We start from the raw sequence: 20,859 nt of genomic DNA on the forward strand, positions 1-20,859 counted from the left end.
TGTTGCTGCTGAGCTAGATGGCCGCTTGTTTACCTTCAAGCCTTTAAGGCTCCAGAGGCTATATCTTTTGATAGCCAGGCACCATCAGCTTTCTTCACCACATTTACTTACACACCTATTTGTCTTCAGCAATCATTTGGGGAGGTGAGCACACAGTGCTATGTTTTTTAGTGTAGAGATGGTTTTATATATAAACACACACACAAGGAAGTCGTGGAATAAGAGATATCATTGCTGATGTTAGATGGATCTTAACTCAAGTAGAGGATAACAGACATGTTTATTTGTGTTTTATTGCCTATGCAAGCATTAGACTTTATGGAACATCACAAGCTATGGATAACTTTGAGAAGAATGGGAATTCCAGAACACTTCATTGTGCTTATGCAGAACTTGCCTATGGAACAGAACAAGGGAATCCTGCATGGTTTAAAGTCAGGAAAGGTCTGCATCACGGTTGTATCCTCTCACCATACTTATTCAATATGTGTGCTGAGAAATATTCAGAGAGCTGGATTATATGAAGAAGAATGTGGCATCAGGATTGGAGGAAGGTTTATAACAATCTACAATATGCAAATGATACAACCTTGTTTGCTGACATTGAGGAGGACCTGAAGCACTTGCTGATAAAGCTCAAGGACTGCAGCCTTCAGTTTGGATTACATCACTATGTAATGAAGACCCAAATCCTCACAACTGGACCAAGAGGTAACATCACGATAAATGGAGAAAAGGTTAAAGTTGTCAAAGATTTTGCCTTGCTTGGGTCCACAGTCAATGCTCATAGAAACACCACTGGGGAACCCTGCCGCACCAGACCTCTTTTCTTTCTTTCTTTTTTTAAAGACCTCTTTAGTGGGCAACGAATGTACACATGTGCTTGACACAATGGATGGATGGATGGGTTGTGATGATGTTACTTTGAGAACTACGGCGCACCTGATCCAAGCCATGGTATTTTCCACCACCTCTTATGCATGTGAAAGTCCGACACTGAATAGGGAGGAAGACCCAAGAAGAGTCTGTGCATTTGAACGGCGGTGCTGGAGAAGGTGTTGAAGGCACCAAGAACAGCTACAAGAACAGGTCCATCTGTCTTGGAAGAAACACAGCCGGAGTGCTTCTTAGAGGCAAGGATGGCAAGACTTTGTCTCACGTACTTTGCACATGGTGTCAGGTGAGACCAGTCCCTGGAGAAGGATGTTAGGCTTAGTGTAAAGTAGAGGGGGGGGGGGAGGGGAGGAAAGCCCCCGACAAGGTGGATTGGCAGTGGCTGCAACAACGGGCTTAGACATGGGCACAATTGTGAGAATGGCACAGAACCGTGCAGGGTTTCCATTCTGGTGTGCAGAGGATCACTATGGGTGAACCAACTCCAGGCACTTAACAACACAAGGAAGACCAATGAATACAAATAATATTCACATTTATGCCCCAGCTGCTGAAGCCAGTGACCACTAAAGTCAGTGATAAGAAATTGAAGACTTCCACCAACTTCTTTAGTCTACAATTGATGAGGCATGCAATCAAGATACATTGACAATTACTAGTTAATGAAATGTGAATATTGGAAGCAAAGAGATAAAAATGGGAAAATATGACCTAAATGATAGAAGTGAAGCTTGAGATTGCATCAGGGACTTTTGCAAGACCAATGACCTCATGGCAAATACCTTTTCCAACAATCTACATAAATGGTGGCTATACACATGGACGTCACCAGATGGGCTGCACGGGAATAAAATTGACTACATCCGTGGGAAGAGTGGATGGAAAAACTCAAGCTCAGCAGCCCAAATAAGGTTCATATGCAAATTTATGGTGAAACTGAAGGACATTAAAACAGATCCGTGAGGGTCAAAATACAGCTTTAAATAGTTCCCACCTGAATGTTGAGACCGTCTTAAAAACAGATGGGATGCATTGAACACTGACTGATGATCAGGTACGTTGTGGGGTGACATTAAGGACATCAGCCATGAAGAAAGCAAAAGGTCACTACAAAGATGGGGGGGTGGAGAAAAGACCCAAGTGGGTGTCAGGAGACTCTGAGATTTGACCTTGAACCTAGAGCACCTAAAGGAAATGGAAGAAATGATGGAAGAGAGAGTTGAACAGACCATTTCCAAGGCAGCTCAAGAAGACAAAGTAAAACATTATAACGAAACGTGCAAAGACCTGGAATTAGAAACTCAAAAGGCAAGAACATGCTCCCCATCACAAGCCAAAAGAACTGGAGGAAAAAATTCAAGCCTCTAGTTGCAAGGTTGAAAGAATTCGAAGGACAGAATGACCCTGGTACTGTCAAATGAAGGTGGAGGGAATACACAGCGTCTCTGTACCATTTGTTATTTTCTGTTTTTTGTTTTCATTTTTGTTTTGTTGGTGGGGAGGGCGGTTTAAAACTTGGCCAGCGATGTTGGGAGGAGAAGACAGCTCATTGTTACTTTGATATGCATCTCTCGGATGGCGAATGATCCTGAGCATGTTTTCTTCATGCTTCTTGGCCGCCTGAATGTTTTCTTTGGTGAGGTCTCTGTTCCTGCCCATTTTAGATTTGATTGTAAACTTCTCATTATGAATTGAGTGAGGGTTTGCAGAGCAGATGGTCAGCTTTAACATTCAGCAATCTCTGTTCCCATTGGTCTCAGCTCATCCATTGCCTGCCCCTTGTTGTTCCACCACCCATCCCACCTCCTTCCTTGCTGTCTCCTCTCCCCGTCCTCCTCCTCCTCCTCCTCCCCTAGCCCTCCGAAATCCGGCATGGCATCCGGTAAATGCTGCCCCTTTGATCCTGAGTGGTCGATTATTCAAAGGTGTGCACACCTCTATTGCGTTCTTGTTCCCCTTTAGAGACCTGTTTATTGTTTGAGCAATTGAGAGGTGAGTTTCATTCCATTCTGAAAGGGGGACCAAGGCCACAGTTTGGGGAGCTCTGCCCATCCCTGTCCAACCAATGAGCCCGATTTCTTTCAGGATGTTGTGTTTTCTTCCACATTTTCTCCACTCGATTCAGTACCTTCTACTTCATTCCCTTTAAGAGCAGTTGGTATAGGTAGCTGGGCATGGAGCTTCATGCCCCATGGTCTGTTAGTCTCTTGAAGTAATTAATCATCTCCATGTAGCTGTGGTGTTTTTTTTTCCTTTCGTTTTAACAGTTACCGACATATAATTCACATATCGTCCAATTTCACGGTTTAAGCGTATTAAAAAGAGCTGTGCTGTAGCAGCTCTAGTCTTTATCACTCTTCTTTCCTCTGGACGGAGAAAGACCATCAGTTGCACCTTGGATGGCTGCTCACAAGATTTGAAGACCCTAACAGCTCTTTACGAAAGTACGACATAGACCTTGTGGACCGTGTCATGCCAATTGACCTTGACACCAAATGACCTTGGTGTCCCAGAGACCAGGGTCCTGAGTTCCCAGGCCCAACAACTCCCTCCCTCAAGGCGTTGGGTTATGTCTAAGAAGTTTTCATCAGGTCTTGCCCTGTATGCGCCACCACATTCATGGATAGTTACAGCGAAGGAAAATGCACGTGTACAAACACCTCTGTCGAACTTGTGTGTATTTGTGTGTTTAGACCCACTCATCCTCCTACACCATTTCAGCCTACGAGTCTATCCACGCATCCAATCACAGGTTACTGTTACTGCAGGGTCATGGATAAAACAATATTTGTCTCTGTTGCCTTTAACTCCTGCCCTCCTCCCACTGTCTCCCCCTCCCTGCCGCCATAACTTTTTGACAATCTCCCTCTTATTGCATATTGCCTTCCCCTTCATCCAAGATCTTGACGCCTCCTTGACTTCCTCTTCATGTAGAAGTTCTATAACTACACTATTCCTTCTTCTTACTTTTTAAAAAACGTTTTAATTGTAAGTTAGGTGGTTCACAGGACAGTGATGGTTTGTATTCAGCAGTTCCCACACATTCTGATCCAGCTCCTCCCTTGCAATCCCGTCAATACCATTGCTTATCCTAATTGTTCCCTGGGTCTCCTGCTTCACTTTCTCCTGCATTCCCAACTCTGTGTATTTTGCCCTTGGGTAATGGCTGCCCTTTGGATCTTAAATGATTGATGATTCTAATACAGAGGCCAGTTCAGTTCCAGAGCTCAAGGTCAAGTGCCAGTATTCAGGGTCCCTCCGGATTCCAGCTAACCCAGCGGTTCTCAACCTGTGGGTCACAACCCCTTTGGGAGTCAAGTGACCCTTTCACAGGGGTCAGAAAACACATATTTCAGATGGTTTTAGGAACCATCAGAAAACACATATTTTGGATGGTCTTAGGAACCCAGACACCGCTCCTCTATCCATCTCCAGGCGGGTCTGCCCACATGCAGATATGCCCACATACGTATGAGTACCCGGTATGAAGACTGTTACTCATGCTACACCATGCTTCAAGACACAATTTCATTTATTTGTCATTAGAAATCAATATTTCACAATATATAATTACATATTGTTTTGTGATTAATCACTATGCTTTACTTACATTCAATTTTTAATTATGTTAATTATGTTCAAGATGTAATGAAAATACATCCTGCATATCAGATATTTACATTACGGTTCATAACAGTAGCAGAATTATAGTTATGAAGTAGCCATGAAAATAATTTTATGATTGGGGATGACCACAACATGAGGGTCGTGGCATTAGGAAGGTGGAGAACCACCGATCTAACCAGTAACTCTCCCTTACAGATTTTGAGTTCTATTCCACAGTTCTCGCCCCTCTATCCGGGAACGTCTACTGCGTGCTATCCCTTTCAGAGCAGTTGGGAGCAGTGATGGGCTCCATCTAGTCCTGTGGTCTGAGGGCTGTGGAGACTGATGTGTGCACAGCCCTTGAGTCCACTAGATCAGTCATTTCCATGGGAGGAGCCCTGGTGGTGCTGTGGAGCAAGCACTGGAAGATTAGAGTCAAGGTGGGTGGTTCACACCCACCAGCCACACTCTTCTCGGGAGACAGATGAGATATCTGCTCCCATAAAGACTGAAAGCCTCCGAAACCCTCTATGGGTCGAGGTGCATTGGAAATGGCTCGATGGGGGGTTATTTTGGTTTGGATCTTCTGATGTGTGTCACTGTTCTTTCCTGTGCACAGGAAGAGACCAATAGTGGCACCATGGATGGCTGCTCACGAGCTTTTAAGTCCCAATGGACCTTGTTGCCCCCGCCCCCCAGGCTGAGGTCCTGCGATACACCTCCAGGCTCAATGAACTCATTCCGTCAGGTGTTTGGTTTTGTCCAGCTTCATCATAACTGTCCCATTTAGTCCACTCCATTCACGGGCATGTTTGCAGCACACATGCAAATAGCCTGTCAAACACACAGGTCTGTGCGGATACACCCACGCTCCCGCTCCCGCTCCCTGCTGCTGCCCCTGTATGTCGATGCAGCCATCCCTCTTAGAGCCCCAGGGTCGCAGGGTCGTGTCCGTCTCTGTATTTGCCTCTCGCCAACCTCCCAGGTCCTCCCTGCCTCGTCATTTTTCCCTATCCCCCTCATTGTGTACTGCCTCCCCCTTCACCCAAATCCTTGAAATCTACTTGACTTCCTCGCCATCTGGAAGTTCCGTAACTACACTACTCCCTATTTTTACTTTGTAATTGCCTTCAGTTGTCTGCATTACAAATTAGTAGCTCTGGTTCCCTAATTCCTGCCTTGTATGGGGTTTTCTTGTTTGTGGTTTTTTGGGATCCTTCTCTATCTGGGCTGACTTCTGGGCAGCGTTGTTGTGCATGTTCACCTCAGATTGCTGTCTGCTCTAGTTGGCTCTCTGACAAGTCCCTTTAGTACCTCTTGTACGGTTGTCCGGGTGTTTACAATTCCTTTCATTTCTGTTGATCTGGAAACGCCCTAATGTCACCATCGTATTTGAGGCCCAGTTTTGCCGGCCATCTGATTCTTGGTTCTTCTGCCCATTTTCAAATTGGATTGTGTACCTTTTTGTTGTTGTAGTGTTGGTGTTTTATATAAAGTTTAGAAATTGATTCCTTATCCTAGAGGTCATCATTACGTGTTTTCTCTTTGTACTCTTTTGATGCCCAAAAATGCTTCCTGTTTTAGGACATCCCAGTAGTCTAGTTTGACTTCTAGACTTGTGCTTGTGCGTTTTGTTGTTGTTGTTGTTGTGATGGACAGTGTATCCATCATATTGTCCAAGAGCCCCAAAGTGTGGCCCTGTTTCTGCCTCAATGATCTTTCTAGTTTTCATTTAGGGGTTTGGTGCATCTTCACTTAGATTCTGTATGTGGTGAGAAACGTAGACCCTAAGTATGTCTTTAAGTAGAATCTGTAGGTTCTTACCTGGGTTCCCTTGAGGGCACGAAGGAGCCCTGGTTGCACAGTGGCACTGTCGGCTCTGACAAAGCTCTACTCCCAGAGCCCAAAGGAGCAAGTCTACTCTGTCCAGTGGAGTGGCTTTGGGTCCAAATCACCTGATGGCACAGGGTTTTGATTGTGTGTGTATGTATGCAATATATATATTGCTTTTTTACATCAACAAAAGGCTCACGGGATACAGGCTGCCGGCCGAGCTCAACCGGGCAGCTCTGCCCACACAGCATCGTCACATCCAGCCTGGGTCCCAACAGCAGAAGGCCAGCCGTCATCTGGGAATGTGCATTACAGTAAAGATGGCTCAGAGTGACAAACTGCATGGCACACACACACACACACAAATTTAATACAAACCAAAAGCCTAAAATAAACTCGAGCTCTTCAAAAAGAAAAAAGAAAGGGCTCAAAGCCTTTCCGGGACTCAAAAAATTGTTTTAGGTACAGCTGGTGAAGATGCTGGCAAGGAGGGATGACTTGCATCACCTGAAAACGAGAGGACATTCACATGTCGTCCGAGGGCAAAGACAAAGGCCCCACTTCTTAAGTAAGAAATGGCACGCTCTGCAGTAGCTGATGAGGCTGATACTCGGAGCCTATGCAAATCTCTTCTTTCTGAACCTAACCAAAACCAAACTCACTGCCATCAGGTCGACTCTGACTCACAAGACCGAGCAGAACCGCCTCTCTGGGTTTGTACAACGATACATCTCTAGAGGAGTAAAAAGCCTCATCTTTCGCCTCCGGAGTGGCTGGTGGTTTAAACTGCCGACCACCCCATGTGTAACCCACTACGCCATCAGGACTCCTGGTTCTTTCCCAGCATTCCTGGTGATCCGCCAGGGTGCTCCCTAGGCAGCGGGAACTCTCTGGGCTGTTGCGTGTTCAGGGCTGGGTGAGAGAAGAGACTGAGTTAGTCTAGGAAGGCTTCTCAGCCGAAGGAAGAGATAGGAAGGGTCTCCCAGGGCTCAGAGGCCTGGAGGCTGGGCCCTGACCCTGATGCCCTCTCAGCAGTGGGGCCGGATCCACAAGGGACCCCACCTTTGGAGGCTCTGCCCTATCTCCCCTTCAGAACCAAATCATTCCTACCAAATTTTCATGGAAACCTGCTTGGTTGTGAGCAAATTGTTCACAGACAAATCAGCTGTCTCTTCCCTCAGGACCCGAAGAGCAGCTGCCGCTGCCCAGGCCCCACCCCAACAGGCCCTTGCAGTCAATCCCCGAAGAGATTGGGGGCCCTGTCCTCCACACCCACCCCTTTGATTGTTCTTATCCCTCTCCCTCTTCACTTACAACCCTGATGAGTATTCAGGGCCCCAAATCACCCCTGCCCCTGTTTCCCCTTTGTGAGGCAAGGGCCTTACACAGATCCTTCCTAGGCTGGCTGTATAATTTGCAGGGCTCATTGCAAAACAAAACATAGGACCCCTTACTCAAAAATTGGTGCAGTCCCAGTTACAGTCTTGGAAACTCTCAGGGACAATTCTACCCTGTCAGAGCCCATATGAGTCAGAATTGGCTCAGTGGCAATGAGTTCAGAAAGTTTTTGTTCAAAAAGCAGGGGGGAAAGGGCTTTATAGAAACTAAAATAGAAACATTTTCTCTTTTGGAATTTCTCTTTTGATTTGTCATGGTGTTTTATTTTGCTACTTAATATCATTCCAAGTGAAGAAAACAAAAACTATAGTTAACTCATCAGCATGGATCCCATGGCTTCCCTTTATATTCTGCAGCAGCCCCGTTGGCCTAGTGGTTACGAGTCGGGCTGCAGTCCTCAAGGTTAGCAGTTCGAAACCACCAGCCCCACCTCGGAAGAAAGGTGGGGCTTTCTACTCCCCTAGAGTGACAGTCTTGGAAACTCACTAGTAGTTCTACCCTGCCTGGCCTATAGGGTCGGTCTGAGTCAGTGTCAACTTGGTAGCGGGGGTGTATTCAGCTTTATATTGTGCAGTGCCCATTTTAAATGCAAATGTCAGATTCACTGGAGTTGCACAATTCAGGTTTCATCACTCACAGGCCCCCGGCTTTGTTCTTAGCACCTACAGGGAAAAGGCCGCAAGGCACTTGCTGGACAGTTTCTCACACTGGTGGATAGGCATCCATCCTACCAGCGCCCTCTCCCTTAGGCTAGTTACTAAGGTGTGAGGAAGGACCTTCTTGCTCTGTCATCACTTGCTGCATTAATGCTTGGCTAACAGAGGGCAGTCACGTGAGGAGGAAAGAGGGTACAAGGACGTCTTGGTGGCCAGTGTTGCCAAGAGCCAAGCCCCTTCTTAGTTCGTGTGAAATGAACTTTGGCTGAATCAAAAGCGCGGCTCTCATACCCCAGCCTGTTGTCGCTGTGAGTCTTGCTCAGGGCCACCCACAGGGAACCCACTGCAGTCTGGGCTCCTGGGCCATTGACCACGCCGGCCAGGTCTGGGGAGGCAAGCTGTGGAAGCGACACACATCTGATGCATGTCCATTCGGTGGGCTTGCTCCACTGCCCCACAGACTGGACTTACAAGACACAGGTTCAGAGATAAGACCTGCCTGCAGGCCAGCGGCAGCAGCAGAACATGTGGGGCCCTTCCGAGCCCGGCCTGGTGGGATCACATGATGATCAGCACACCCAGCCTTGCCAGACAGCCAAGGAGGAGAAAGGCTCTCCAGCAGACCCTGCTGCTTCCTGCCTCAAGCCTCTGCCTAGCGTTTCCTCTACCCCATGGTGGTCCTCAGGGCCTGGTCCCTGGCCCAGCAGCATCTGCGTCTCTCAGGCACTTGTTAGGAACGTGCTTTCCCAAGCCCTGCACACTGGTCTTTAACAAGTCCCTTGGGTCCTTTTAAGGATCTCTGGTGGCATAGAAATTACCAGTTAGGCTGCTTACCAGAAGGTCCAGTTCCACATCACCAGCTGCTCTGTGGGATTTTCTGTTCCCATAAAGAGTCACTGTTGCACTTCTGCCACAGGGCCAGTGCCCTGGCAGTGTCCAGCTACCATGTTTAAGTCGGGCCCGTGCCACTTGCCTCGACAATGCCCCCCAAGAAATAGGCTCCGGCTGGAGGCAGCGAAAAGGTGGAAGAGAGGAAGAACAACAAGCTCAGGGAAGACCAACACTTCGGGGCTAAAGGATCAGAAAGGACAAAGCAACGGAGCTGATCGGGTTAAGTTTGGCCAACGACATCCATGCCAGGTAGCACCAAGGGCACCTGAAGTCGAAGAGGAATGACAGGAGCAAAATGAATTATCCAAACCTCTCGCTGCTGCTCAACAACTAAGCAAAGGCGCAGACCCCAAATCTGCGTGGTTTGTGCATTCTTCAAGCAAGGCCAGTGCACGGAAGGCGAGAAGTGTTCCGTTCTCTGGTGACTTGACTCTGGAGGGAAGACATGAAGAGCTAAGTGTTTACAGAGACCCAGAGGTGAGGAACTGGGCACAGAGACCGTGGGTGACTGGCATGAGAAGACACCGGGAGGAGTCGTGATGCACCGTGAGGCGGGAAAGGAAAAAAATCCCAAAACTCAAAGAGCGTGTGAGCATTTTCTGGCAGCTATTGAAAATGACAAGCACGGCCGTGGCCGGTTTGGGGTACGTCCTGGAGGGGGTGATGGGTGTATGCATCGTCACACACTTCCTTCCCCCTGGATCTGTGTGGCGAAAAGATAAAACGAAAGAAGAGAAAGAAGATGAAATGTCATGGGAAGATCCCATGGAAAGAGAGCGTTCCACCCGAGGTCCAAATGTTACCCAAATCACCCCGGGATCTTCTCTGGCACGGAGACAAAGGGCAAGCAGGAGCCGCTGCAAAGGACCCGTGGGCGCGAGGTGTTTTGGAACCTGGCCCCGAACTGGCTGGTGACGACAGCGAGGAAGCCGAGCATACCTGTGACATACACCAGGGAACCAGCGGTGGCGAGGCTGAGGGTCCTGTGAAGGCAAAGGACATTCCACGAGATGTCGATGAGCTAGTACTACCAGAGCCAGTCTTGAAGGATTCAGCACGTCGACGTCAGAGAAGGATGAGAACGAATTAAGCGAAGCTGCCGGAGGTAGGGGAAAGACGCGACGACGGTAAAGAGGAAATCGAAGGGGGAGGTGCAGGAACACGGAGCCGTGGCTGCTGTTTCCATCGATGAAAACCTTTCCCCTGGGGAAGACTTGGAAGAACCAGAAGAACAAATAAGCACGCTGGACTTAGGAGAAGGACACCAAACAAATGAATGACCACATGAAGTCAGCTCGGCCGAGTTGAAATGGACTGCGGTAATTCTTCCACGTAGAACTCTCCAGCAGACTGTTTGCGAACCATGCTGCCTGTGGAGGGCTCCCCTCTCCCCCAGAAAAGGGAATGATCTCCTCACGCCCCCTGACTTTGACTACCCCTTGGGACGTGCAGCGGAGTTGGTGATCAGTGGGAAATGATTGCTTGTTGTAGCTGTCCACTCAGGTAGGACGCGCAGCTGCTTTCGCAGCTTTGGGATTTCCTTGGGCACGCGTTATCACCAGGGACAAGAGAAATCTAAATACAAAACATCTTCCATTAAAAACAAAACAACAAGAGTTGCAGACGTGAAAACCCACAGGGGCAGTACTACCCCTTCCTAGGGGATCACTCTGGCTCCACTCGACTCAATCGATGGCAGTGAGTGGGTGGTTGTGTTAGACAGGGTTCTCTAGAGAAACAAAACCAGGACACTTATGATTTTATATAGATAAATAGATATAGATTTATATGGATAGATACATACAGCACGAAGGCATATAACAGCTAATTAGTCCACACAGTAGTACAGAGGGCTCAGTTCAACTCACTTCCGCGGAACAGTTAACATACTGGAAGTTTTTCAACTCACGAGGGCTGCTGGATCCAAGGTCAAGGGAGCAGACAGCTGAGTCATCCGTAGGGAATGAAGACAGTCCGACCACAGGCAGCAAACAGCAGGTCAGGTCACCAACAGTCAGCCAGATGACAAGATCCAACGGTCCTAAGCTCAAGTGAGGTATACACCAGCAGCGTATACATCGTGGCGAAGCAGGTCTCGAAGGAACTTCAAGCTCTAGCAACACAATCCACAGGTTGGGTGTCCCACGGGTAGTGTAGCGCACAAGTTAAGGCAGAAAACTAGCTAAGGTAACCGCAAGCTGGTCCGATCACCAGACAGCAAGAGAGACAGGCAGGGCTTGCAGAGCCATTTATCTCTTTGCCCTCCAATCAAACTGTGACCTTATTAGTCCCACAGGTTCTACTGGCCAGACAATAAACCTACCTATCACAGTGGTGTTGTGAGTTATATGCATTGGGCCACCAGCCACAAGGTCAGCAGCAAAACCGCCAAACTGCTACCCCGGGGCAAGAGGAGACTTTCTACTCCCATAAACAGTCACAGTCTGGGAAAGCCCCAGGGGCAGCACTGCCCTGCCCTGTAGGGTCCCTCTGCGTGGGAGTTTGGACCTGCAGTTGTTGGGCAGGGCGGTCCTTGCCCACCTCCCTCCAGCCCCTTCATGGGTAGGCTCAGGCCTCACCCACCTGGCGCTTCTGTGAGTCCGTCGGTTCATGCCTTCAGCAGGCTCTAGGCATGTCTGCATGTTCTCCATCTTGTTCTGAGCAGGGCAAACAGGGCCCACAGTAAGGGTGGGTCAAATGGTCCCCAGGAGGCCCTGCGGGGCTCACACAGGGGTCGAGGGGGCTGGAGAGGGGCTGACCCAGACTGTCCCCCTTGCAGGTACAGCCTGTACACGCGCACCTGGCTCGGGTACCTCTTCTACCGACAGCAGCTGCGCCGAGCTCGGAATCGCTACCCCAAGGGCCACTCCAAAACCCAGCCCCGCCTCTTCAATGGTGAGCCCTGGCCGCCATCCCGGCAACTGTACCTACCCACCCTGCCCACTCCCCTGCCCCCACCTGCCCGCCACGCCCCACAGCCCCTGTCTGTCCCGCAGGAGTGAAGGTGCTTCCCATACCCGTCCTGTCCGACAACTACAGCTACCTCATCATCGACACGCAGGCCCGCCTGGCTGTGGCCGTGGACCCTTCCGACCCTCGGGCCGTTCAGGTGAGGGGGGTGTGCAGCAGGGGCCAGGGGCACCCTTGGGAGCTGGCAGCTAGAGAGGGGTTGACCTTGGATGCTCCGCCAATGGAGGTGGCACTTGCCAGTCGGGCAGGTGCATACACACAGCATGGGAGAGGGGCTGGCGACCAGCGGGTGTGGGCTGTGAGTGGGTGGGTGGATGATGTGGAGAAGGCAGGAGTCAGGTGGGGTGCCAAGGCTGAAGGGGGAGGGATGCTGACCCCAGAAGTGGGCTGGTGAGTTTCCGGGGTGGGGGTGGAGGCGGGCACCGACTGGCCTTCCTTCTTCCCTCCCTGGGTCAGTGTTTACGGCAGCCGTGTCCTCCTGTTTCTCGTTTCGCTGCATCCCCATGTCACACACGTGTGTCCAGCCCCTCTGCTGTCCTCTTCCCCATCGCCCCCAGGGACCCCTGGAGGGGCTCAATCATCCCCCCTCCCTTCTCTCCTGCTTCCTTTCCTTTAAGCCCCCTGCTCCCCTCTCACCTTCCCCAGCACCATCTCTCCCTGAACCTCCCGCTCCTCAGCCTCAGTAACCCCTCCTCTCTCCCACCAGGCTTTCATCGAAAAGGAGGCTGTTACCTTGGTAGCCATTCTTTGCACCCACAAGCACTGGTAAGGGGCTGGGGCGGGACTGGGGCTGGGGGTCTGGAGGCAGGAGTGGCCCGGTGAGGTGGGCTGCTGGGGATCCGGACCTCAGGGCGGGCAGCACAGGCCTTCTTCCTGAACTCACTGGGGTGCCTGCAGAGATGGAGCAGGACACCAGGCCCTTCCACAGCCCCACATCTGGGCTCCTGCAGACCCAGGGGAGGGGAGGCCAGGGCAGGCACTGATCTTCCAGTATGGGGCCGTCCTTAGATGCCTTCTGCCCGTTGGGCATGGGCAGCACTGGTGTTCTGCCACCAAGGGGATTCTAGTGCAGTAGCAGTAGGGAGCTCTGCATAAAGGTCCTACCAAACACGGGCCTGGTGGGGGGAGGGGGGTGGCAGGAGGGCACTGGCTGGGGCTGGTCAGATCCACTTCCGGGAATTAGAGGGTGACGACCTTGGAGCTGAGTCCAGAAAGCTGTCTATCTTGGCCAGGTTGTTGAGGGACAGGGTGGGGCTAGGGGTAGGGGGTAGGTGGCAAGGTGTATGTGAGGGGGGAGACCATCTGGGCAGGGAGCAACTTGAACAAAGGCCTGGAGTGGAAACAGCCCCACCCAGTCTCCAGGCTCACAGGTCCACAGGTGCTGTGGGGGAGACGGCCCAGCTGGAGGCCCAAGAATATCACCCCTCTAAGACCCTTGCCTGGCGTATGCTCTACAGGGACCACAGTGGAGGGAACCGCGACCTCAGCCGGCGGCACCGGGACTGCCGGGTGTACGGGAGCCCGCAGGACGGTATCCCCTACCTCACCCAGTAAGCCCTAACCCTTCCCGGGGCCTTCCCCTCACCCCCTCCTTCAGCAGAGCATGTCAAGGCTATCAACAACTGGGCCTCCACTGACCACTTGCTTCCTGGCCTGGAACCGCCCCACTCCCCTGCTTCCCCCCCAACACCCACCAGTCTGCACCTTTGACAAGAATGGGGGAGGGTTTGGGTCGGCTCCCAGAACACTGGGGATGCCTTCTCTTACTGATGAGGAAGCCCACCCTCCTGTGAGTTACCCAGCCCCTGGGAATAGTGGGTTGGTTATTCCTTAGGCTGCTAGTTGCATGGTAGCCAGCAGTTCAAAGCCACCAGGTGCTTCTTGGGAGAGAGATAAGGCTTTCTATTCCCCACAAAGAGTTACAGCCCAAGAACCTCGGGGGCAGCTTTTCGTTGTTCCACGGGGTCACTGTGAGTTGAATCAGCTCAGTGGCAGTGAGTGTAGTCGGGGTCCTGGTTTTGATTGGACCGGAGGTGGGGACAGGGATCACTGTGGTTCCTGCTCTTCCTTCTTGTCCAGCCCCCTGTGTCATCAAGATGTGATCAGTGTGGGGCGGCTTCAGATTCGGGCCCTGGCTACCCCGGGCCACACACAAGGCCACCTGGTCTACCTACTGGATGGGGAGCCCTACAAGGGCCCCTCATGCCTCTTCTCCGGAGACCTGCTCTTCCTCTCTGGCTGTGGTGAGTCCCCCCAGGAGGGGGAGGGGGGAGAGAAACCAGGGCAGCCCTGCTCCCAGGCAATACATCAAAGCTTCGGTCCTCAGCACAGACGTTCACCCTGCCAGACACCCACTGGTTACCCTGGTGACTTGTGTGTCCTCCAGACTTCCCACGGGTGGCCTATAAGGCAGTGAGCCCTCACTGCAGGCCAGCCGACTGCGCTGAGGGAGGCTGGCCGTCGACCGGCTGGCGGGGTTGGAAAAGCTGGGACCCCTTGAGGGTGAGAACAGAGTCCCGGCTGCACGGAGCTCCGGAGGGCCGCACAGCTGGGAGCAGCCTTTCTTTGAGGGGCCAGGCCTGAAGACCAGCTCGAAGGCTATGCACCCTCTTTATCCAGATGCCAACCTGAGGAGTGAAGCCCTTCAGATGGGCCGGTGTGGGGTGACTCAGGGGTCCACCTCCCCAGAGGGAGAAGGAGTCATTGTCTGGGGCCATCTGGTGGTCAGCCTGAGCCCCAGGGGCCATCTCCAACCTGCTCTGTATGTCTCCTAACACGCCCCTCACCCCACCCAGGACGGACCTTTGAGGGCACCGCGGAGACCATGCTGAGCTCCCTGGACACTGTGCTGGGGCTGGGCGATGACACCCTGCTGTGGCCTGGTGAGTGACCCTCCAACCCCGACATCCCACCCATCCGCACGCTCTGGGCCTAGGCAGCACCCCCCAAGAAAGCGGGCAGGGCAGGGCAGAACTGCTTCTCCTCCTTCTGGGATGCTGGCCCTTCATACCTCTGCTTCTCACCCCACCACCCTGCCAGTCCTGGGCCTCCAGGGGACCCGGAGGCCCCAGAGGTCTCAGAGAGGCATCTCATATTCCAGAGCTGGAGCCCAGGGCAGAAAGTGGCCTTTACTTATCGGGGGAGAAACCTCCTGTTGAACTCAGCTTACATCCACTGCCTGACAGTTTTTTGAACACACTCATTAATCTGGGGAGTGTACCTTCCTTTGAAATACCGTACAAAACCCCCACCGCAGCATGGCAGGCCCTGCCTGGCTGGGCATCAGGGAGTAGCCTCTGGTTGGCATCCTTGTGTTTTTCCACTCTTCATGAGAAAACTGAGACCTAAAGAGGTGGCATGCCTTGTCTGAAGTGACACGGTGGGGTGGGGGACAGGTTGGTGCTGGAATGCAGGTCTCCTGGTTCGGTTCCTTACTGGTCCCATCCCCCCACCCAACCACCCCCACCCCCCAGAATCTTCCCTCTCTCAAACTCCTGGTGACCCATGTGCCATACTGACAGCACCGGAGATGAGTGGTTGGGATTTTCCTGGGTACAACTCCCTCCTTCCTGGTTGTTGGGTGCCCAGACTGGCCTGGGGCTGGGGAGGACTTTTTCTGATCACCACCAATCTCTGCCCCTCGTCCCCCGTGGCGGCCTGTCCCCAGGTCACGAGTATGCAGAGGAGAACTTGGGCTTTGCTGGCGTGGTGGAGCCTGAGAACGTGGCCCGGGAGAGGAAGCTGCAGTGGGTGCAGAGGCAGCGGATGGAGCGCAAGAGCACGGTGAGGGTGTGCGGGACCCTGGGCCTGCGGGCAGCCTTGGGATCATCCAGGAGGTGGGGGGGCCTCCCTGCAGTGGGTCAGTCTTCCAGATCGGCCAACCTGATACCTCTGGTCCCCCCGCAGTGCCCATCCACCCTGGGGGAGGAGCGCTCCTACAACCCGTTCCTGCGGACCCACTGCCTGGCGCTACAGGAGGCTCTGGGGCCAGGCCCGGGCCCGGGCCCGGGCCCCACCGAGGACGACTGCTTCTCCCGGGCCCAGCTCCTGGAGGAGCTGCGCCGGCTGAAGGACATGCACAAGAGCAAGTGATGCCCCTCCGGCGGCCCCCAGGTGGGGAAGCCGCCCCGCCACCGTCGCTCCACACCATTCCTCGCCTTGCCACCCGCCACTATCATCGGCACCCACAACCCCCACGGGCACCCACAACTGACCACACTGGTCGGGGGGAGAGGAGAGCAGGGACCAGGCCAAGCGACTGGAGAGGCAGGGGAGGAATTGCGTCTGGTAAAGGGGGAGGGGGGGGAGAGGGAGGAGCCAGAGCCTGCTAACTGGCGGGTCCCCTGGGCGTTTCCCTCGATGGGGGTAGTCAGTGAGGACATGACGGAGGCTCCCTGACCCCGCCGCCCTGCGAAGGTATCCCGCCGGCTGTGGCTCCAGAAGCCATCCTGAGGCTCCGTCCCTCTTCCCCCGACCCCTTCCCACACGGAAAAAAAGGCTCCCAAAGTAGTGTAAGGTGTGGTGCCTTGAAAAATGGCGGCTCAAGGAGCCAGCCGGCTCGGTTTTCAGAGAGACACACGCACACTGGCCTCTCCGCCCGCCCGCCCCCGACCTTGGCATTTTCCGACTGAGCCATTTCCCGGAAGTCCAAGCCCCTCCACTCGGTAATCCCCGCCCCCGGGCCCTCTGGCCAATCCCCTACAGGCTGGAAGTGGGCGGGTCATAGTTGCCAAGGCAACTTGGCCCTCCAGCTACGAAGACACCTGTGGCTGGTGGTGCGGCACCAGGACAGCCCCGCGGGCCCCGCGAGCTCCCTGCCCTGCAGGCCCGATGCCGCCCCCTGACCTTTGCCCCTGCCCAGGGCCACAGGGCCCCTCCGGCCCAGGGGAGAGAGCGCCGCGGCCGAGTGGCCACTTTGGATTCTTTTTTTCAGAATATCTGCCTTCCTCCATCTTCAATAATTCCCCTGTGCTGTTTCTCAACCCCCTTTCTCAGTTGCATACTAAAGACTTATTTTAAAGCCTCGACATTCTTCTGGTCCTTCGCAGTTTGCCAAGAGCAGTCCCAAGAGGCTCTTCCTTGGGTCTTTTGGCCCTGTGGGGACAGGGGCGGGGCCTGCGCCTGCACAGCAAAGAGCAGGACATGCATCTGGGACCAGAGGGTTCTAGGAAGGCTCCTCCCGGGACCCCTCTGCCACGGGCCGACCCAGTTCCCCGCTGGGTCTCGGGTCCAGGCCCAGGTCTCTTTGGGGGCCGCAGTGAGGAGCCTCGCGCCACCCCGAAACCACTTCTTCCTGTGTGGAAGCCTTCCCTTGGGTTCCGCTCGCCTCTGGTGACCCTCGGGTTGGTCCCTGCCTGAAGTTTTCCCTCCCCCCCTGCCCCCTGCCTCCCCCTCCAGCCACGGCCGCTGGTACCAACACTAGCAATACCTACCGTCAGACTAGTTAGAACCCCCTTCCCCCAACACGCTGTATCATGCCTCCGTGCCTTCGCTCATGCAGTTTCTTAGGACTGGAATGCCTTCCCCTGCTCCCCCAGCCGGTCTGCCTGGCAAATACCAACTCATCTCCAACACCCACAAAGGCCCTCCTCCTCCAGAAAGACAACCCCAATGCCCTGCCCCTCCCCTCCAGGCTACCTCTGCTCTTTGTAAATGCTTCTCTGTGGCACTTAGCACACTGTATTCTACTTGTTTACATGTTTGTCTCCCCCCTCTAGACTGTGAATCCCTAAGGGCATGGACTGTATCTTATGCATCTCAGTATTTCTGCGCCTAGCACGGTGCCTGGCACACAGTAGGCGCTTAATAAATGATTAATGAATGAATGATTTAACTGAGGCTTGATGACTTGTCTTTATTGCTGGTTGAGTGACAGCAGGCTATCTGTTCAGGTCTCGGGTACAGGCCAGCAAACTTACTGGACTTCAAGAGCTCAGTGGTAGGGGCTGGGGGATCTGTACCATAAATGTATTTTCTCCCCCCCACTTCCCTGTCACGGCTTCTATGCCTTTGTTCAAGGTTTGAGCTGGGCTGATGTGTCCCAGCTGTATCCCCTGGCCACAGGGGAGGGGGTTTCAGATAGTCACAGCGCAGCAGTGACTACCATGTCAGGCAAGGGCTCCTTGCTAGGTTTCACAAGGGACAGCATCGTTTTGTTTTAATGTATTTGTCTTCGGAGTTTCCTTCTGATAAAGTTTCTATTCCAGGGCATGGGTACAGACGATTTAAGCAGGAGAACATAACATCAAGGATAGAATGAGGGGCTGCCTAAAAGAATTTCTACTTTAACTGAGGACTTGAAAGCTCATGAGCAGCCATCTAAGGTGCATCTGTTGGCGTCTCCCTATCCCAAGCCAACAAGAGTGAAGGAGCTTGCAGACACATAGAAACAATTAGTCCAGGGGGCTAATGGACCACAGGAGCATCAGAATCCATGACACTGAGGCCAGAGGACTGAGATGGTGCCCTGCTACCACTACCAGCGGCTCTGGAAAGGATCACATGAGAGGGTTCTGGATAGCGAGGGAGAACAATGCGGAACAGAACTGAAAATCATAAAAGAGACCAGACATACTGGTCTCTCCCTGAAGTGAAAAGAGGCCCAGGCTTCCAGTTCTTCACACTAGCAGAACCTCCAGGAGTTTGTGGCGGTCCGGGTGTGACTCGTGACCATGCAACCCCGAGTCATGGTCATAGAGTGGCTACATGACAATAGCAGGACCCCAACTTTAACATGCGGCTGTTTCTGGTAACTCGGTGAAGACTTGCCCAGGCAAATTGCCTTGTTTTTTTATGTAAGCACATTTCTGCACATTAACCGCCTCTCAACTACATTCTTCCTGAGGGCAAACTGCTCGCCGTGGGCTTGTGTAAGGATAGCCCTACTACCACTACCAACGTGATGAAGGGATCACGGGAGAAGGTCCTGGATAAGAGTCTGAATTTATGTTAAGGCTCAAGACAAAGTTAGGGCTCCCACCGAAAATCATAGCATCCCACAAACTTAAGTGCTTTAGAATTCAAGCCTCATCCAGGATGAAATGTGCCACACTTTGTAAAGCCCAGAGCATTGCACTGGGCAACTCAGCTGCACAATACTGAAGAAGGAGGGTGTCACTTTGAGGACTAAGGTGTGCTAGACCCACGTCATGGTATTTTCAAGTCGTTTTGTATGTCTGCAAGTGAGGAAGAACCCCAGAAGGATTCAGACCCCTGAATTGCCGTGTTGACAAAGAATATTGAAAGTACAGTGGTCTGCCAGAAGAACAAGCAACATCTGTCTTGGAAAAAGCACAACCAGATTGTGCGCCAGGAGCAGATAGGGCGACTCTACTCACACACTCTGGACATGTTATCGGGAGAGACCCGTCCCTGGAAAAGGGCAGCCTGCTTGGGGAAGTGGGTCAAGGGTCAAGAAGACTCTCCAGGAGGTGGAGTGACCCCAGGGCTGCCACCAGGCTCCAGCACACTGGTGAAGGCGGTGCAGGACTAGGCACCCTCACGCAAGTCCCTGAGGGTAGGCTGCCTCTCCTGGGATTGACGAGGGCAGCGGTTCTCAACCTGGGGGTCGCGACCCCTTTGGGGGTCAAACGACCCTTTCACAGGGGTCGCCCGATTCATAACACTAGCAAAATGACAGTGTGGAAGTAGCAACAAAATAATTTGATGGTTGAGGGCTCACCACCCCATGAGGAACTGTATGAAAGGGTCGCGCCATGAGGAAGGTTGAGAACCACTGCCCTCGAGGCTCCCCAAAAGGGGGTGTGGCGCAGATGCCCACCAGCGGAAGAATGGCTAAAGAAACATTGGTACCTACCAACAACGGAAGACTACAAAACAAAATCCATGACAGCGAAGAAACTGCAAAACACCTCATGATACGGATGGTTCTAGAAACCGTTATGCTGAATGAAGTTTGCCAATCACAAAAGGGCAACCATTGGTGAAGTGACAAAGAGTGACAAACATCCTTGCTTGGATGTTTTGTGCTTCCTAAAGGCCCGTCCTCAGAGGAGATCTCCCCGGCTCTCTGCTCCGAAGGATGCGGAACAGAAGCACCGTGTCAAACTGAATGCCAAGCGGTGTGCCACTTGAAGGCAGCCCTGGAAGGCTGCCAGGTACTGGCAAGTTAAAGGGAGGGTGGAGGCCCATCCGTAAGAGGGAGACAAGAAGCCAGGAGGGGGTGGGATGGAATAGGGGGGTCGGGGTGGCGTTTTGATGAGTGATTTGAATTGGTGAATAGAGAGTTGACAGCATGAAATGTAAATCCCCCACCTAATTCACAGTTAAAAATTCATTTAAGAAATAACCAGTCATTTTGAAAGCCCTGGGGAGCATTTAGCTAACACAGTGAGTTAGCTTGAGTCAGAACTGGCTTGTGTGTGGTTTATCAGGGCAACTGATAAACATCGATGCTTTCCCTACTGTTGTACTGTTGTCCCATGTGTGCAACATTCCACAGCTAAGAAGATCACAGATCTGTAGCAGAAATGAACGCTCGGATCCCTGAGTGTTTGTATGCAGGTTTCTGTTTTCCAAAAGAAATCCCACCCCCAACACGGTGTTTCAACTCAGTGGTTCTCAACCTGTGGGTCGCGACCCCTTTGGGGGG

The 20,859-nt window shown here is 52.5% G+C and overlaps 1 protein-coding gene and 2 pseudogenes across 2 annotated transcripts in view; 2 read left to right on the forward strand and 1 right to left on the reverse strand.

Annotated features, from left to right (window-relative positions):
- Positions 1 to 18,081, forward strand: part of PNKD (PNKD metallo-beta-lactamase domain containing) — an 89,253-nt gene extending 71,172 nt beyond the window's left edge. For both annotated transcript variants that reach the window (XM_004701602.3, XM_045297052.1), the window contains 8 exons: positions 12,058 to 12,173; positions 12,275 to 12,387; positions 12,955 to 13,013; positions 13,706 to 13,798; positions 14,328 to 14,491; positions 15,044 to 15,130; positions 15,916 to 16,031; positions 16,155 to 18,081. In XM_004701602.3, coding sequence (XP_004701659.1) covers positions 12,058 to 12,173; positions 12,275 to 12,387; positions 12,955 to 13,013; positions 13,706 to 13,798; positions 14,328 to 14,491; positions 15,044 to 15,130; positions 15,916 to 16,031; positions 16,155 to 16,340 — 934 coding nt within the window. In that variant the 3' untranslated portion in view covers positions 16,341 to 18,081. The remainder of the gene's footprint in view (positions 1 to 12,057; positions 12,174 to 12,274; positions 12,388 to 12,954; positions 13,014 to 13,705; positions 13,799 to 14,327; positions 14,492 to 15,043; positions 15,131 to 15,915; positions 16,032 to 16,154) is intronic.
- On the forward strand, positions 8,776 to 10,193 carry LOC105978489 (annotated as a pseudogene).
- Positions 18,082 to 18,865: 784 nt separating the features above from the next.
- The window catches only part of LOC101658773, a 4,053-nt pseudogene continuing 2,059 nt past the window's right edge, over positions 18,866 to 20,859 (reverse strand).

Source organism: Echinops telfairi, unplaced genomic scaffold (assembly GCF_000313985.2).
Source record: "Echinops telfairi isolate 266 unplaced genomic scaffold, ASM31398v2 ScPeMD7_3;HRSCAF=10, whole genome shotgun sequence".
Taxonomy (NCBI): domain Eukaryota; kingdom Metazoa; phylum Chordata; class Mammalia; order Afrosoricida; family Tenrecidae; genus Echinops; species Echinops telfairi.